The sequence below is a fragment of the Lupinus angustifolius genome, chromosome LG11, assembly GCF_001865875.1.
Source record: "Lupinus angustifolius cultivar Tanjil chromosome LG11, LupAngTanjil_v1.0, whole genome shotgun sequence".
Taxonomy (NCBI): Eukaryota; Viridiplantae; Streptophyta; class Magnoliopsida; order Fabales; family Fabaceae; genus Lupinus; species Lupinus angustifolius.
The window spans coordinates 2,390,905-2,404,685 of record NC_032019.1 but is presented as its reverse complement, the minus strand read 5'-3'; the positions used below and the strand labels follow the sequence as shown (position 1 = coordinate 2,404,685).

At 33.2% G+C, this 13,781-nt stretch overlaps 2 protein-coding genes across 3 annotated transcripts; one reads left to right on the top strand and one right to left on the bottom strand.

Moving 5' to 3' along the window:
- LOC109361335 (L-type lectin-domain containing receptor kinase VIII.1-like) lies at positions 548 to 3,095 on the top strand. The gene has a single exon (XM_019606790.1). It carries the CDS (start codon positions 860 to 862, stop codon positions 2,951 to 2,953), a length of 2,094 nt encoding a protein of 697 aa, XP_019462335.1. The 5' UTR covers positions 548 to 859; the 3' UTR covers positions 2,954 to 3,095.
- Positions 5,624 to 9,454, bottom strand: LOC109361040 (isocitrate dehydrogenase [NADP]-like). 2 transcript variants are annotated; one of them, XM_019606335.1, is made up of 16 exons: positions 9,299 to 9,454; positions 8,683 to 8,726; positions 8,484 to 8,593; positions 8,274 to 8,311; positions 7,993 to 8,070; positions 7,788 to 7,841; positions 7,610 to 7,711; positions 7,345 to 7,436; positions 7,148 to 7,251; positions 6,991 to 7,059; positions 6,790 to 6,905; positions 6,667 to 6,701; positions 6,425 to 6,567; positions 6,193 to 6,315; positions 5,989 to 6,082; positions 5,624 to 5,857 (listed from the first exon to the last, which is right to left on the bottom strand). In XM_019606335.1, exons 1-15 carry the CDS (start codon positions 9,345 to 9,347, stop codon positions 6,001 to 6,003), a joined length of 1,239 nt encoding a protein of 412 aa, XP_019461880.1. In that variant the 5' UTR covers positions 9,348 to 9,454; the 3' UTR covers positions 5,624 to 5,857; positions 5,989 to 6,000. The 2 variants fall into 2 exon arrangements, with proteins under 2 accessions (XP_019461880.1, XP_019461881.1); XM_019606336.1 differs by having other exon boundaries at positions 5,624 to 5,813; positions 5,991 to 6,082.

The following is a 13,781-nucleotide window of genomic DNA, read 5'->3' as shown; positions in this document are numbered from 1 at the left end:
CATAGCTTACCCATACTAAGCTTTCTTACTAAAGTTCATAAATATTAGGACTATAATTTTTTATGCGATTTTTCCTTACTAAAGTTCATGATTGCCTTCATAATTATTAAAAATTTGTTCATAAAATTGCTAAACCTGTAAACCACAAAGAGTTAGAGAGTAGAGACAATGAGCCTGTTTGTTTAGTGTTTTACATAATTGTTTTTTTCAAAACAATAAAACCTGTTTGATAAACCTAAATATCTCCGTTATATGTTTAATTTTTCTTCCAAGAAACAAAACGAAAAGTGAGTAAATGACTGAAGTCAACATAAATTGACAAAAAATAGTTAATGACATGACTTGGTAACTTTATGTATATAAGTTTTTTACATTGTTAACAAATTATCTACTATTCATATATAAACCATCACTAATTCTCAAATATAAAATAATATAAATTAATGATTGATAATATGTTGTTAAAATAATTTTTACTTGATATATCATATTTTTATTAACATGAGATATGATATTCTTGGTCTTTGCTATGGTGAAGAAACCAATAACCGGTGTAAGAGAATGGGCACGTGTCATGTCGAGTCACATGTCTTCTTCACTCTTCTCTTGGGATTCTCTGCCACTTCATGTTGTCTTGTTCTCTTCACTTCTCTGCAAACATAACATACTATTCACTACACAACACTCTTCTCTCTCTATATATATACCTTTCTCTCTCTACCCGTGAATCTTTCACACACTCTTCCTCCTCTATCATTTTCGCTTCACAAAACAAAACAAACCAAAATAAAAACAAAGCCCAATCACCAATTGAATCACACAATATTTTTTTGAACACCCTTTTTCCTAAAATTCCCAAATGTCACTACTTTCTTCCACCCTTCTCGTTTTCTTCTTCTTCTTCTTCTTTATCTATGATGTAACTGTAACCGCAACCACCGTTTTTGACTTTGGAACCTTAACCTTAAGCAGTCTCAAGCTTCTCGGCGATGCCCACTTGAACAATGGCACCGTCAGCCTCACGCGCGACCTCGCCGTACCCAATTCCGGTGCCGGCAGAGCACTATATTCCCGTCCGATCATGTTCCGGCAATACGGAGCCCATTCTCCGGCGAGCTTTACCACCTTCTTCTCCTTCTCCGTTATCAACCTCAACCCCTCCTCCATCGGCGGCGGTCTGGCTTTCCTCCTATCGCCGGACGACGACTCCATGGGAGATGCCGGCGGTTTCCTCGGTCTCGGCGGCGGCGGAAGTTTTGTCGCTGTGGAGTTTGATACTCTCATGGACGAGGAATTCAATGACATTAATGGAAACCATGTTGGGGTGAACCTTAACACAATGGTTTCAACGCAAGTTTGTGACTTGGGTGATATTGGAATCGATCTCAAAAGTGGGGACACGGTTAACGCGTGGATCGACTTTGATGGATCCAACAAAGGGTTAAGCGTGTGGGTTTCATACTCGAATCTGAAACCGAAAGAACCGGTTTTGACTTTGAATCTCGATGTGGATCAGCTTTTCAATGATTTTATGTATGTGGGGTTCTCTGGTTCAACACAAGGAAGCACGGAAGTTCATAGTGTTGAGTGGTGGAGCTTCAATTCTTCTTTTGACTCATCGGGTGCGTCACCGCCGCCTCCGGCAATGAGTTTGATGAACACGACTGCTAATTCAATTAAGTCGCCGCCACCGTCTTTGGCACCTTCAGCTTCATCCAATGCTCAACAAAAGGAGAGTAAGTCTTCTTGCCACAATGGGTTATGCAAACGAGGTTTGGGTGCAGTTGCTGGGGTTGTAACTGCTGGTGCTTTTGTTTTGGCTCTATTTGCTGGTGCAATGATTTGGGTTTATTCTAAGAAGTTTAAGCATGTGAAAAAGATGGATTCATTAGGATTAGAGGTTATCAAAATGCCTAAACAGTTTAGTTACAAGGAGCTTAAAGCAGCTACTAAGTGCTTCAATGCCAATAGGATAATTGGTCATGGTGCATTTGGGACTGTGTATAAGGGCATTTTGCCTGAAAATGGGGACATTGTCGCGGTTAAGAGATGTAGCCATAATGGTCAGGGTAAGAATGAGTTTTTGTCTGAGTTATCCATAATTGGGACCCTTAGACATCGGAATCTTGTTCGCCTTCAAGGTTGGTGTCATGAGAAAGGCGAGATTTTATTGGTGTATGACTTGATGCCCAATGGAAGTTTAGATAAGGCTTTGTTCGAGACAAGAACACCTCTGCCTTGGCCTCACAGGCGTAAGATTTTGTTAGGTGTTGCGTCGGCGTTGGCCTACTTGCATCAGGAATGTGAGAATCAGGTAATTCATAGAGACATTAAGACTAGTAACATAATGTTGGATGAAGGATTCAATGCTAAATTGGGTGATTTTGGTTTGGCAAGGCAAACCGAGCATGACAAGTCTCCAGATGCCACAGTGGCTGCCGGAACAATGGGGTACCTGGCACCTGAATATCTCCTTACGGGTAAAGCTACAGAGAAAACTGATGTGTTTAGCTATGGTGCCGTGGTTCTTGAGGTGGCTAGTGGGAGAAGACCTATAGAGAAGGATGCCACTGGGGTTGGTAAAGTCGGGGTTCGCAGCAATTTGGTAGAATGGGTTTGGAGTTTGCACCGTGAAGGGAGGTTGCTAACGGCAGCTGATCAAAGGCTGGAGGGACAGTTTGACGAGGAGGAAATGAGGAGGTTATTGTTGGTTGGGCTAGCTTGCTCCCACCCTGACCCATTGGCTAGACCCACTATGAGGAGTGTGTTTCAGATGCTGGTCGGCGAGGCTGAAGTGCCTGTTGTCTCAAGAGCTAAGCCATCTACAGGTTTTAGTACCTCTCACTCTGACCTATTACTGAGCTTGCAAGATAGTGTATCTGACTGTGATGGTGTAATCACCATCTCTACCTCCTCATCAGAGAACAACTTTAATGGCGGAGATATAGTATGATGAAAATCTTTGGCTGGGACCAGAGCCATTTTAAATTATTGACTCATAGTGTAAATAGAGAGAGATGGTATTCATTTGTTCATGTATGTAAATAACAATAACATGCAAATGAGGGCCTTGAGAAAGAAGTTTTGATATTTAATGCAATTCTGCCTCTAATTCTCATAATTTATGGCAGAGTGCTAGTGTGCACTTTTTCGCACAAATTAATTGGAGAGGTTAATCTGATGCTGCAAGACATTGCAAGATTATGGTGTGTAATGTTACAGGCAATGTGGAAACTTACATAGATCATTGTTCTAGTTCTATCCAATGCCCCAGTTGTATAGAGAAAAATAGAATTAAGTTATTGATGCTAAACAAGCTTTGGTCAATTTGATTATGTTACCACTGTATAATAAAGATAGAAATTTCTCTGCAGCCTTCTCCATTCCCCTCCCCATAACAATCAGGTGCTGTATCTTCCATAATACATATGTGGTACTGCTTCTTAATTTTCTTGATGTATGGAAAGTGTTTAGCTGTCAGCACAACATTTCTTTGTCCACTTTTTTCCTCAGACCTTGTCCATTTAATTAAGATAGACAACCTGAACTTCAGGAAAGTTTCACCAATGCATCTTCCTTTCTGCTTCTCTACTAAGTCATAAATCACTTTTTTCTTCAATCCTTGAGTTTAATCTACTTTTCTTTGTATGTAATCCCCTTTTTCTTTAAAAAAAACTAGGAAAATTATAGTGAGATTATTCTGTGTTTTTTCTTTTGTCTACAGGAAATTGTGATGGTGGAATTTTTTTGTTAACACGTTTGTATTTCTTTGGATTTGCCTTGGTTACTGATAAGAATCCAGAAATAGGAGTCTTGCCTCTATTTGACTGATGATACCCTCCAAAGTTGATTATCTTTCACAAGTGAATGAAAATGGTAGAAATGCTAAGTGCTGGTAAAACCACTTTCCACTTTCTGAGTGAACCTTTTGTAATCCTAGTTCCCAGCCCATTTAAATTCGGTTTCATGATTAAGAAACTTAGAGATCAAAGCTTTTTAAATGAATATGATTTGATAAAACGTTGTGGCATTGTTCGATTCATATCGTCTTCCTTTAGTGAGATAAAGACTTGGTTATTGTTGTATAGCAAATCTTAGTCAATGATATTTCCTCTTATTTCAACTAATAAGTCACATCTGAACATTCCTGGTATTACATATGACAAGCTAGAGTGAGTAACCATTATTGATACTATAATTTTTATAAGATAACTGCTACAGCAAAAGGCCCAAGAGATGAGCATAAAAATGTATTGTAAAAGAGAACTCTAAATTCTGTCACCCGATTATTTTTCTTTTTACTAATCCTCTTAGTAACTACATAAAAAGTATTAAATATTTTTTTATGCTTAAACTATTTTTCCAATTTTGAGTAATAGAAGAGTAGTATTGTTGATTGTTAACCAGTCAATCGCAATGAAATGGTGCCTGGACAAGATGAGAGCAGGACACACAACTCTGTCTTTATTTTTCTACCGTTCACATCCCTTGTTTCATTCATGGATTGAGGTTTTTCCATGGATATGAAACCAATGTTGTTAAAACCGTATCATTTATTATATCGGTCAGGATACTGGTACGATGATACAGTGGTTCAGTAATTAAACTGCATGTCGGTTAAACTGGACATATTGCTTATATTTATATATATATATATATATATAAACCTATAAAAATAAAAAAATTCAAATAGGTAGATACTCAAATTTATAATTTATATCCATGATATACTTAAAATTCACATAAACAAACAACTTCAAAGTCTAAATTACAAAACATATATCAATCCAAAAAATATCACTTAATAACCACAAAATATAAATAAATGGCACAAGTTCATAACTCATTCTACAAATCAAATATATTTGGATTTTTAATATTTAACACCAATGAGTCAAAGTTGTTTGAGATTACATTTTTGCACCAAATCCTACATTCATATAATACTCTAAGATTACACAAATGTCAATGAGATTACACATGAATATTAGAAACGAATCTAAGTATACATTAGAAGCATGTGCCTTGAAGTGTTGAACAAGTGTTGGAAAGATGAGTCACTTTGTAATGGGTTTTTAAGTTTTATTTTTCTAAAAAAAATATGTGGAAAACCGTCCGGTTTAATCAAATACTGACCGGTTTACCGATTTTGACTGGTTTTGATACTTGACCACTTCAACATCTATACTGTACCAGTTCGGGGTCCGGTTCGCTAGTTTTTCAGTCGAACCAACCAGTACGGTATGATTTTTACATCATTGTAAAAAACAGTTACCTCATTCAAGATTTTGATAAGTTATGACAAAAATAATAGAATAGTGATTCCTCTTCCCATTATTAGAGAGAACAGTTAGTTAAAAATACATAGAAAAACTAAAAGACAAAGAAACTTTTATCCCCTAACTTTACAATATTATTTTCCTTCCGGATAGAGGATTGGGTAATGTCTTTTGTTTCTCTGTTGGGCATTTTAAGCTCCTTTCTATCACAAAAAGGATAATGATGATCACAAAGGATGATTTAGCAAGGAATAAAAGTCACGCGGGATGGATATACTATTCCATTCCCAAATATGGCTTTAGAAGAATTTTATCATGTAGTGGAAAAATCCCCCAAATTTGACTTTAATAAGTACGCATGCGTTATTTGCAGAATAATATGTCAAACATGCGAGAAGTAAAATCAGCAAAATAACACATAGCAAAGCCCAATTAAACTCCGAAGTAATCCACTCAAAATTACAGGACTAACTCAACAAACAAGAAAAATGCGCCAACCAATGCTTTCTTATTTCTTCAGAAGAGAGTATAACATCACTGGAAAGATCTCCTTTCAGTCTTAATCTTTTCTCATCTATCTGAAAATGCCATAAAAAATAAAGAAAACATTCCCGTTAGCTATAAAAAGTGAGATACAATATGATTTAGTGTTTCATTGCATATTATGTTGTTATGTGCAACAAAAGAACATATAATCTGTGCTGTCTACCTAAAATCAAGCCTAAGCAGAAAGCCTTGTTTTGAGCTCGTTTGCCACAGCATCAATGAACTCCTCTGTGTTCAGATAGTGCTCCCTTGAAAGCCTATTTGCAAGAATTATACAGTGCATACAAGTTTATTAATCATGTAAATGAGAAAAACAGGTGCACTTGGCCTATGCTTAAATAATGCAGCGATGTAACAAGTGACATACTTGGATCCATGAATAATGAGTGCCAAATCCTTGGTCATCTTCCCAGACTCTACTGCTCCAATGCAAGCTGCCTCTAGTTTTAGAGTGAAATCCAAGAGTTTAGCATTGTCATCAAGTTTTGCCCTGTTAGAACAGAAATATTTTAACTCCCCAACATCTCAATATTATATGCAGAATTTAGAGACAGGAAAAAAGCTTAACACTCAACTACGCAAATTACACAGTTGCGTACCTGTGGGCTAGACCCCTAGTCCAAGCAAAGATGGATGCTATGCTGTTTGTGCTGGTTTCCCCTCCCTTCTGATGAACCCTAAAATGACGGGTAACTGTGCCATGGGCTGCTTCTGCTTCTATAGTTTTCCCATCAGGGCAAACCTGAATTCATCCCATAATACAAAGTGTCAACAGGCAGATGCCAAGAACTGTAAGCACTCTCCAATAAATATTTATAAAAGGAATTCGAATAACACCAACCAATACAGATGTCATCAAGCCCAGTGATCCAAAACCTAAAACAAAGAAAATTAGGTATTAGTTAAGGGAGGAAACCAACTATAGTAGAAAACAATGATAAATAAACAAGCACATCAGACAAACCTTGTGCTAAGAAATCACTCTGGACATCTCCATCATAGTTTTTGCACGCCCATACATATCCTCCATCACTCTTGACTGCGTATGCCACCATATCATCGATGAGCCGATGTTCATACCTTAAAAATCCATCAGATAACTGTAAACAACGGTACAACATGAACCAATTTCTTTTTCTCAAAACTGAAGTACTCAATAACTCACCATATACCAGCAGCCTCAAACTTTGATTTCCAGCCTGCTTCATAAACTTCTTGAAAGATGTCCTTGAATCTTAAACCAATAAATGAATACAATTAAAAAGGATAAATGTAGCAAAAATTTAAGAAATAAATCAATAAGCTAATGAATATTTGTCTACCTTCCATCATATTTCTTAAGGATTGTATTTTTGGTGCTAAGATAAAGTGGCCATTTTTTCTCATAAGCAGTTGTCATAGAAGCCTCAGCAAAAGCACGGATAGACTGCATCACAAAACAGATGATAGACAGAAGTTCAGCAACTAGCAGAATTGATAAACATCCAATCAAACCAATAAAAGACATTGCAGAATCAACCTCGTCGGTGTTATACATAGCCAATGCAACACCTCCTTCACCGGTGAAATTATAAACTTCTAATTCAGTTGCCTCACTTTGGCCTTCTGGGACTACAAGCATAATAGAATCATAAAAAGTAATTTTTAGTTACAAACAAATATAATAATGAAAATTTTAATCCCTAAGAAGGGAGAACATGGTTCTGTAAATAATAACTCAAGAAGTCCAAGTACAGAAATACAATCTCAAGAAGCTATCTAATATCCATAAGTAAGAAGTATACCAAACACCAGTTTTAGTTTTCCAGCTCCTTTAATCACTGAGTCAGTCGCCCGATATTGATCACCAAAAGCATGTCTTCCAATACATATTGGCTTGTTCCAGCCTGGCAATGTTGAGACATTAATGCAACTCCATTCATCAAGGAGAAATAAAAAACAACAATACTCCAATATAAGTACCAGGAAGAAGGCGGGGGATGTTTTTGCAAAGAATTGGTTCTCTGAAAACAGTTCCTGAAATTTTTTCCAACAACTAATAAGAAACCAATACATGTCACTATTCATATAGCATTAATTAGTCACCAAATACAAATATATGAATTAAATATTTATTAATCAGTAATTAACATTTAAGAAACAGTAGCCATTAACAAAGTTAAGTTACCATTCAAAATGTTCCTAATTGTCCCATTTGGACTCCTCCACATTTGCTTCAGGCCAAACTCCTTCACACGGCCCTCATCTGTCAATTATAACACTTGTATAAGTTCTGGCAACATCTAGTACCAAATGGAAAGTAATTATGCAGCAATTCAACCAGTATCATTCTTGAACAAGCAATACAAACTTACATACGATGTCGCCTATTTATCATTTACCAAAAGTATATGGAAGTACAAGAACACATATGGAGATATTACTTTTGTTAAGATATGACTACCATACCTGGAGTAATAGTTGCACACTTGATTGCTACATTATACCTGCATAGCAGAGCAACCATTAGAGAAACAAGGATAACAACAATACCATAGCACATGCATATAATAAGTATTTCACCCCTCTACATTCAAATTTATTTGATATAGGAATGATATTTTTATATAAAAATGACTAGATAAGAACTTAAAATCAGCATGTTATATAATAACATACTTCAGAGTTGCTTCAGCACTTTCAACAGTGACTTTATCATCTGTCTCATCACGGTAAGGAAGGCCAAGGTCATAATACTTGATGTCCAACTCCAAGAAGGGCAAAATGAGCTATCTCAAAGGAAAATGAAAGAAAGATATCAGTTATATAATTATTGTAAACACTTTTCATCACGGAGATCAGAACAACGATAAATCACCTTATCCTTGATTGATTTCCAGATAACTCGAGTCATTTCATCTCCTGCAATGCATCATCACCCAAAAACAAACATGTGAGGGGCAAGATAAAGATTGTTTCAATAGATAAGCACAATCAACAAAAAATTTCCCCTACAAGCATCACTCGGTGCGGTCAGCTACGTGAATCAAAAAACACAATCGTATTCTGTTGCAAACAATTAATTAAAAATCAAGCATCAAGTATCCCATAGTTTGAGTTTCTTAAATTGTGAAAATACAAATACAAAATCACAAATATAACTAATGCTTTTAAAATATTAAGAAATAGAAACTAGCTACAGCTTGTATCCCATCTAATAATGGTGACAGTAGAAATGGATAGTACGAAAGAGATCTAGAAAATTAAACATGAAGTGACATATTATCCAGTGCAATGAAAAAACAGAACACAGAGAGTGGTCCACAACACAGAAACATCACAACAAAAATATCTAGAGAGATAACATAAAGATCGACGAAAAGGAAAACAGAAGAAACAATAATAACAACGAAGCTGGATCCAAATAATGGTTTACATAAATCATGTTAATTGATATATAGGAATAGATCAGAGAGAGAAGAAAATGAACGGACCGTCCATCTCAACGATGGGATTTGCGACCTTGATCTTCTGGAATGCCATGGTGGCTCCGATGAGAGATGAGAAGTGAAGGAGGAAGTTAGGTGAGAACTGAGAAATGAGACAAAAACGTATGTAGAGGCTCCGTGACACACAACTAACTAATCAATCATATTTATTTCAGTACCAAACTCTTCCTTAAATTCACTTTAAAATCTATACAACACTATTATTATATCATGTATTGCTTTTGTTTAAAAATCATACTTATATTACTCCTGATACACTATATTTGTACACTAGCTTTGTATTACTAAACCGTTAAATGGCATTATTATGACAAAAAAAATGTAATGACCCCCTAGAAAATGTGTTTCATCTAGACTGAAATCTAAGAATTTAGTTTTGGTGAAGTAATTTAATGAAGAACTATTTATATGGGTTTCATACCTAACTTAATTTATTAAGAAGACAAAATATATATTTTATTTTTAAACAGTAAACTACAGAAACTCCTTTTCAGTTTATATGGGAAGACACTCCACCCAAACTTAATCCAGAAATGATTTAGTATGTATACATTGACAATATAAATATTTTTACACTGTTAACAGATTATCCATCATTGATTTATTACCCACCATTAACTATCAAATAAAAGTAATACAAATGATTTTATAATTGAAATAGACCAATGCTTTGTCATTTTAAACTTTTTCATACCACACACGATTTTATAATTGAAATAGACCATTTTTTCTTTATCTGATGTCATAAGCACATCATGTTATAAATAGAACAACTTATTCAAAGTATTTAGGAGGAATTAAATTTACTTCTTTATTAAAATTAAATATTAAGATGCATTTTAAGAAAAAATAATATTTAATATTTATTATTTGTAGAAAAAAATATATGTATTTATATAATGTAACACTTCAAAACTGATTTTTTGCAACTATGATATTTATTGCATTATGATTTTTAGTCACAATTTATGACTATGAAAAATATTCAAATATAATGTATCCTGTTTTTAATTCTTTAGTTTGAATATCATATTCCTTTTAAAAGATTTGGTTCAAAAATATTTATAGTTTTTGGGTAAACAAAATGATTTCTATTTATAAGGGTCCAAGAAATGTGTTTGATTTTATTTATATTTATTAAATACTGTATTTAATATTATATGAGTTTTCAAAGACAGATATTTATGGGTACTATATTATTATCGTTGCATTAAGGCTTGTCACCAAATTTATTTATCTGACCTATTAAAATTTAATGAGAAATATAATTCAAACGAGTAATCAAATTAATCTAATATAATTAAATATTAAAAAATTCCATTTATTAAACTACTATAATTTTTAGAATGAATTAATCTTGGAAAATATGTTTATAAAAAATAATTGGAATTAAATTTGTCAATTAGTGCATTTCATAATTTAAATAATTTATTAAAGACGGATCAAATCCAACTTTAAATGATTTTTTTATTATTCAATGAGATATCTTTCACATGAATTATTTATTAAATTAAAATTACTATATTTTTCAAAGGATAACACATTTAACATTTTTAATTAAATCAATTATACATTTAAATATGGAAAAAAGTTAAAAAGTATAAATGCTTGATTTACAATTACCTTTTTATTCTATTAAATTGACATAAAGGAAAATATTAACAACTTAAGCAAATTTTATCGGCTTCACCTATAAAAGTCCACACTCTTTGGTCAACAAGATGGCATCATCTCTATACCCAACAAAATATGAAGAAATCCTTGGTTGTGGTATTTTTCTTTGTCTTCCTCTTTATTATTGCTTCAGGTAATTTTTGTTTTTTACTAGTAGAAGATTCATGTAGTTCTTTATTTAAATATGACAAACAATTAATTCCTTAATTTATTTTAATTCCATCGATTTTAGAAATCTCTATTAACTTATGATTGTTTCTTCTAAATTAACTTCATGCAAAATTGTGTTTTGCATTCTTTCCAATAAAATTTCATAAGAATTATCTCATGTTTTTATTCATGTAACCATATTATATGCAAATATTGTCGGTCTCATCGTAGTATCTAATATAATCTAAATAAAACACTTTTAAATTAATTCACGTTAACAATAATACAAATATCTACTAATTGATTATAAACTTTAATGTATATCTTCAGGCTGAAGTTAAAAAACCAGGTTATGGCAATCCGTGCAACAAAACCGAAGACCGCCCTGCTTGTGCATACAACGTTCCGGGGTTTTGTATATGTTGTTTTTGTTAACGCGGAAGAATGAAAAAGAGAAGATGATTGAATGTGAAGAGTAGAATTGAGAGAGAGTTGAGAGAGATTAAATCTTTAGAGATAGTGAATATTCCTCAAGAATGTATGTATTCAATTAACAAGTAAAACATAAATTGTTGTGAACTTATATAAGCAACTAAAGATACAATGCCAAAAGCTAAAACAAACTAAACTGATTTAGCAGCTTAACAACTAGTTTCTAAATCTGGAAACTTTACTGACCAACAATTTATGTGTATGACAAATATTCTACTATAATGCATCATGTTTTTAATCCTTTAGTTTGAACTTGTTAAATGCAAAAATTACCTTAAATGATAAAGACAATTTAACATCTTTTAACTTTAAGAGTATATATAAATCTAATGTATAATATTTACTGAATCAAATATTTGCACCAAATTTAATAGCATGTGTTTTTATGATATTTCAGGTGATTATAAGCTAAATGAAACAAAATATGTTAGAGTAGATCTTAATGTTAAGCAAAATCATTGAAAATAAAGATGCAATCACCTAATTCTAACCATAATATTTGAAGATATTTTTTCAACCACCTAATCATAATAATAATCTTTGAAGATATTTATTCAACCACCTAATCATAATCATAATCTTTGATTGAAAATTATTTTTTATTCCATTAAATGGACATAAAGGAAAATATTAACAACTTGACACAAATCTTACCCGCTTCACCTATAAAAGTCCACACTCTTGGCCAACGAGAAGACATCATCTCTATACCCAACAAAATATGAAGAAGTCCTTGGTTGTCGTGTTTTACTTTGTCTTCCTCTTTGTTGTCGCTTCAGGTAATTTTTCCTTTTTACTAGTAGAAGATCCATTTAGTTCTTTATTTAAATCTGACAAACAATTAATTCCTTAATTTATTTTAATTACAACGTTTTTAGGATCCTAGGAAATGATTATTTTTTAGAATTCTCTATTAACTTATGATTGTTTCTTCTCGATTAACTTCAATGCAAAAATGTGTTTGCATTTTTTCCAATACAATTTCATAAGAAGTATCTCACGTATTTACTCATGTAACGTACTATATACAAATATTGTCGGTCTCATCATAGTGTCTAATATAATCTAAATAAAATGCTTCTAAATTAATTCATCTTAATATTAATACAAATATCTACTAATTGATTACAAACTTCAATGTATCTTTAGGCTTTATCTACTAATTGATTACAAACTTCAATGTATCTTTAGGCTTGGAGCTTCAGGCTGAAGTTAAAAAACCAGGTTATGGCGATCCCTGTGGAAAAACCGAAGATTGCCCTCCTTGTGCGTGCGACGTTCCGGGGTTTTGTATATGTTGTTTTTGCCTATTTAAAAGTTGTGTATGTTTCAGGCCTCCAAGTACAAACTAAATTTCCTTGATAAAAAAAGTTTCCAATTTGATCTTTCAGATATGTAATAGAAGGTCATTGTTGCCTTCATATACATAAATAAATTGGGCATTATAAATTCCTGTTATTTAAAAAAATAAACTTAGTTTTATTAGAGGTTGTGGTTGAAAATAATGTTTTTCACTTCATATTTTGAGTTCAAATTATTTGAACATGCCATCAGAACTAATAATTTGGCTATTATTACAATTTGTATGAAGATTGCTTGGTTGGTACTTGGTAGAGCTTCGACATATAAAATGTAGGAACTACGTTTTAAATCCTCATAAATATGCTCTCCCTCCCATTCCTCATTAAAAATAAAACATGGCCAGGTGCACCATGAGCAGCCCCATCAGTGTTGATTTTTGTCCAACTAGGTCTGGGAGGAAACCAAATTACCTCAGTGATTCTTGGAGCTTTGCTAAGATGACACTGAACATTAAAGGCTCTCAAAATATAAAATTCCTACAGATGAGGATTAGCACATAAGGAAGAGTGATTACCACATATCTTTCACCTATCCTTTGCCAGTTAAGACTTTCCAATGCTTCACATGATTTTAATTTGAAATAAACCAACTTTATTTTATTGTATATCAAAGTTATTTTATTGTGAGAATGAAAAACTAAGTGTAACACATATAGTTTTGAAAAATTGCATTAGATTTAGACTAACCCGAGTTGAGTAGAGATATCCAATTCTAGGGATGTAAATTCTCTCAACACTTTTTATTTGCAATCACAAAAATTAAACTATTCACATAATTATGTAGAACTAAA

Bases quoted from the DNA above. Each gene is read 5' to 3' on its own strand.
- LOC109361335 (XM_019606790.1), top strand. From the start codon at position 860: ATGTCACTACTTTCTTCCACCCTTCTCGTTTTCTTCTTCTTCTTCTTC.
- LOC109361040 (XM_019606335.1), bottom strand. From the start codon at position 9,347: ATGGCATTCCAGAAGATCAAGGTCGCAAATCCCATCGTTGAGATGGAC. The intron at 7,060-7,147 runs GTAGACAAATAT...TATTGGTTTAAG, and splicing joins CTTAAGAAATATGATGGAAG to ATTCAAGGACATCTTTCAAG. The intron at 6,083-6,192 runs GTATGTCACTTG...TCTTGCAAATAG, and splicing joins CTCATTATTCATGGATCCAA to GCTTTCAAGGGAGCACTATC.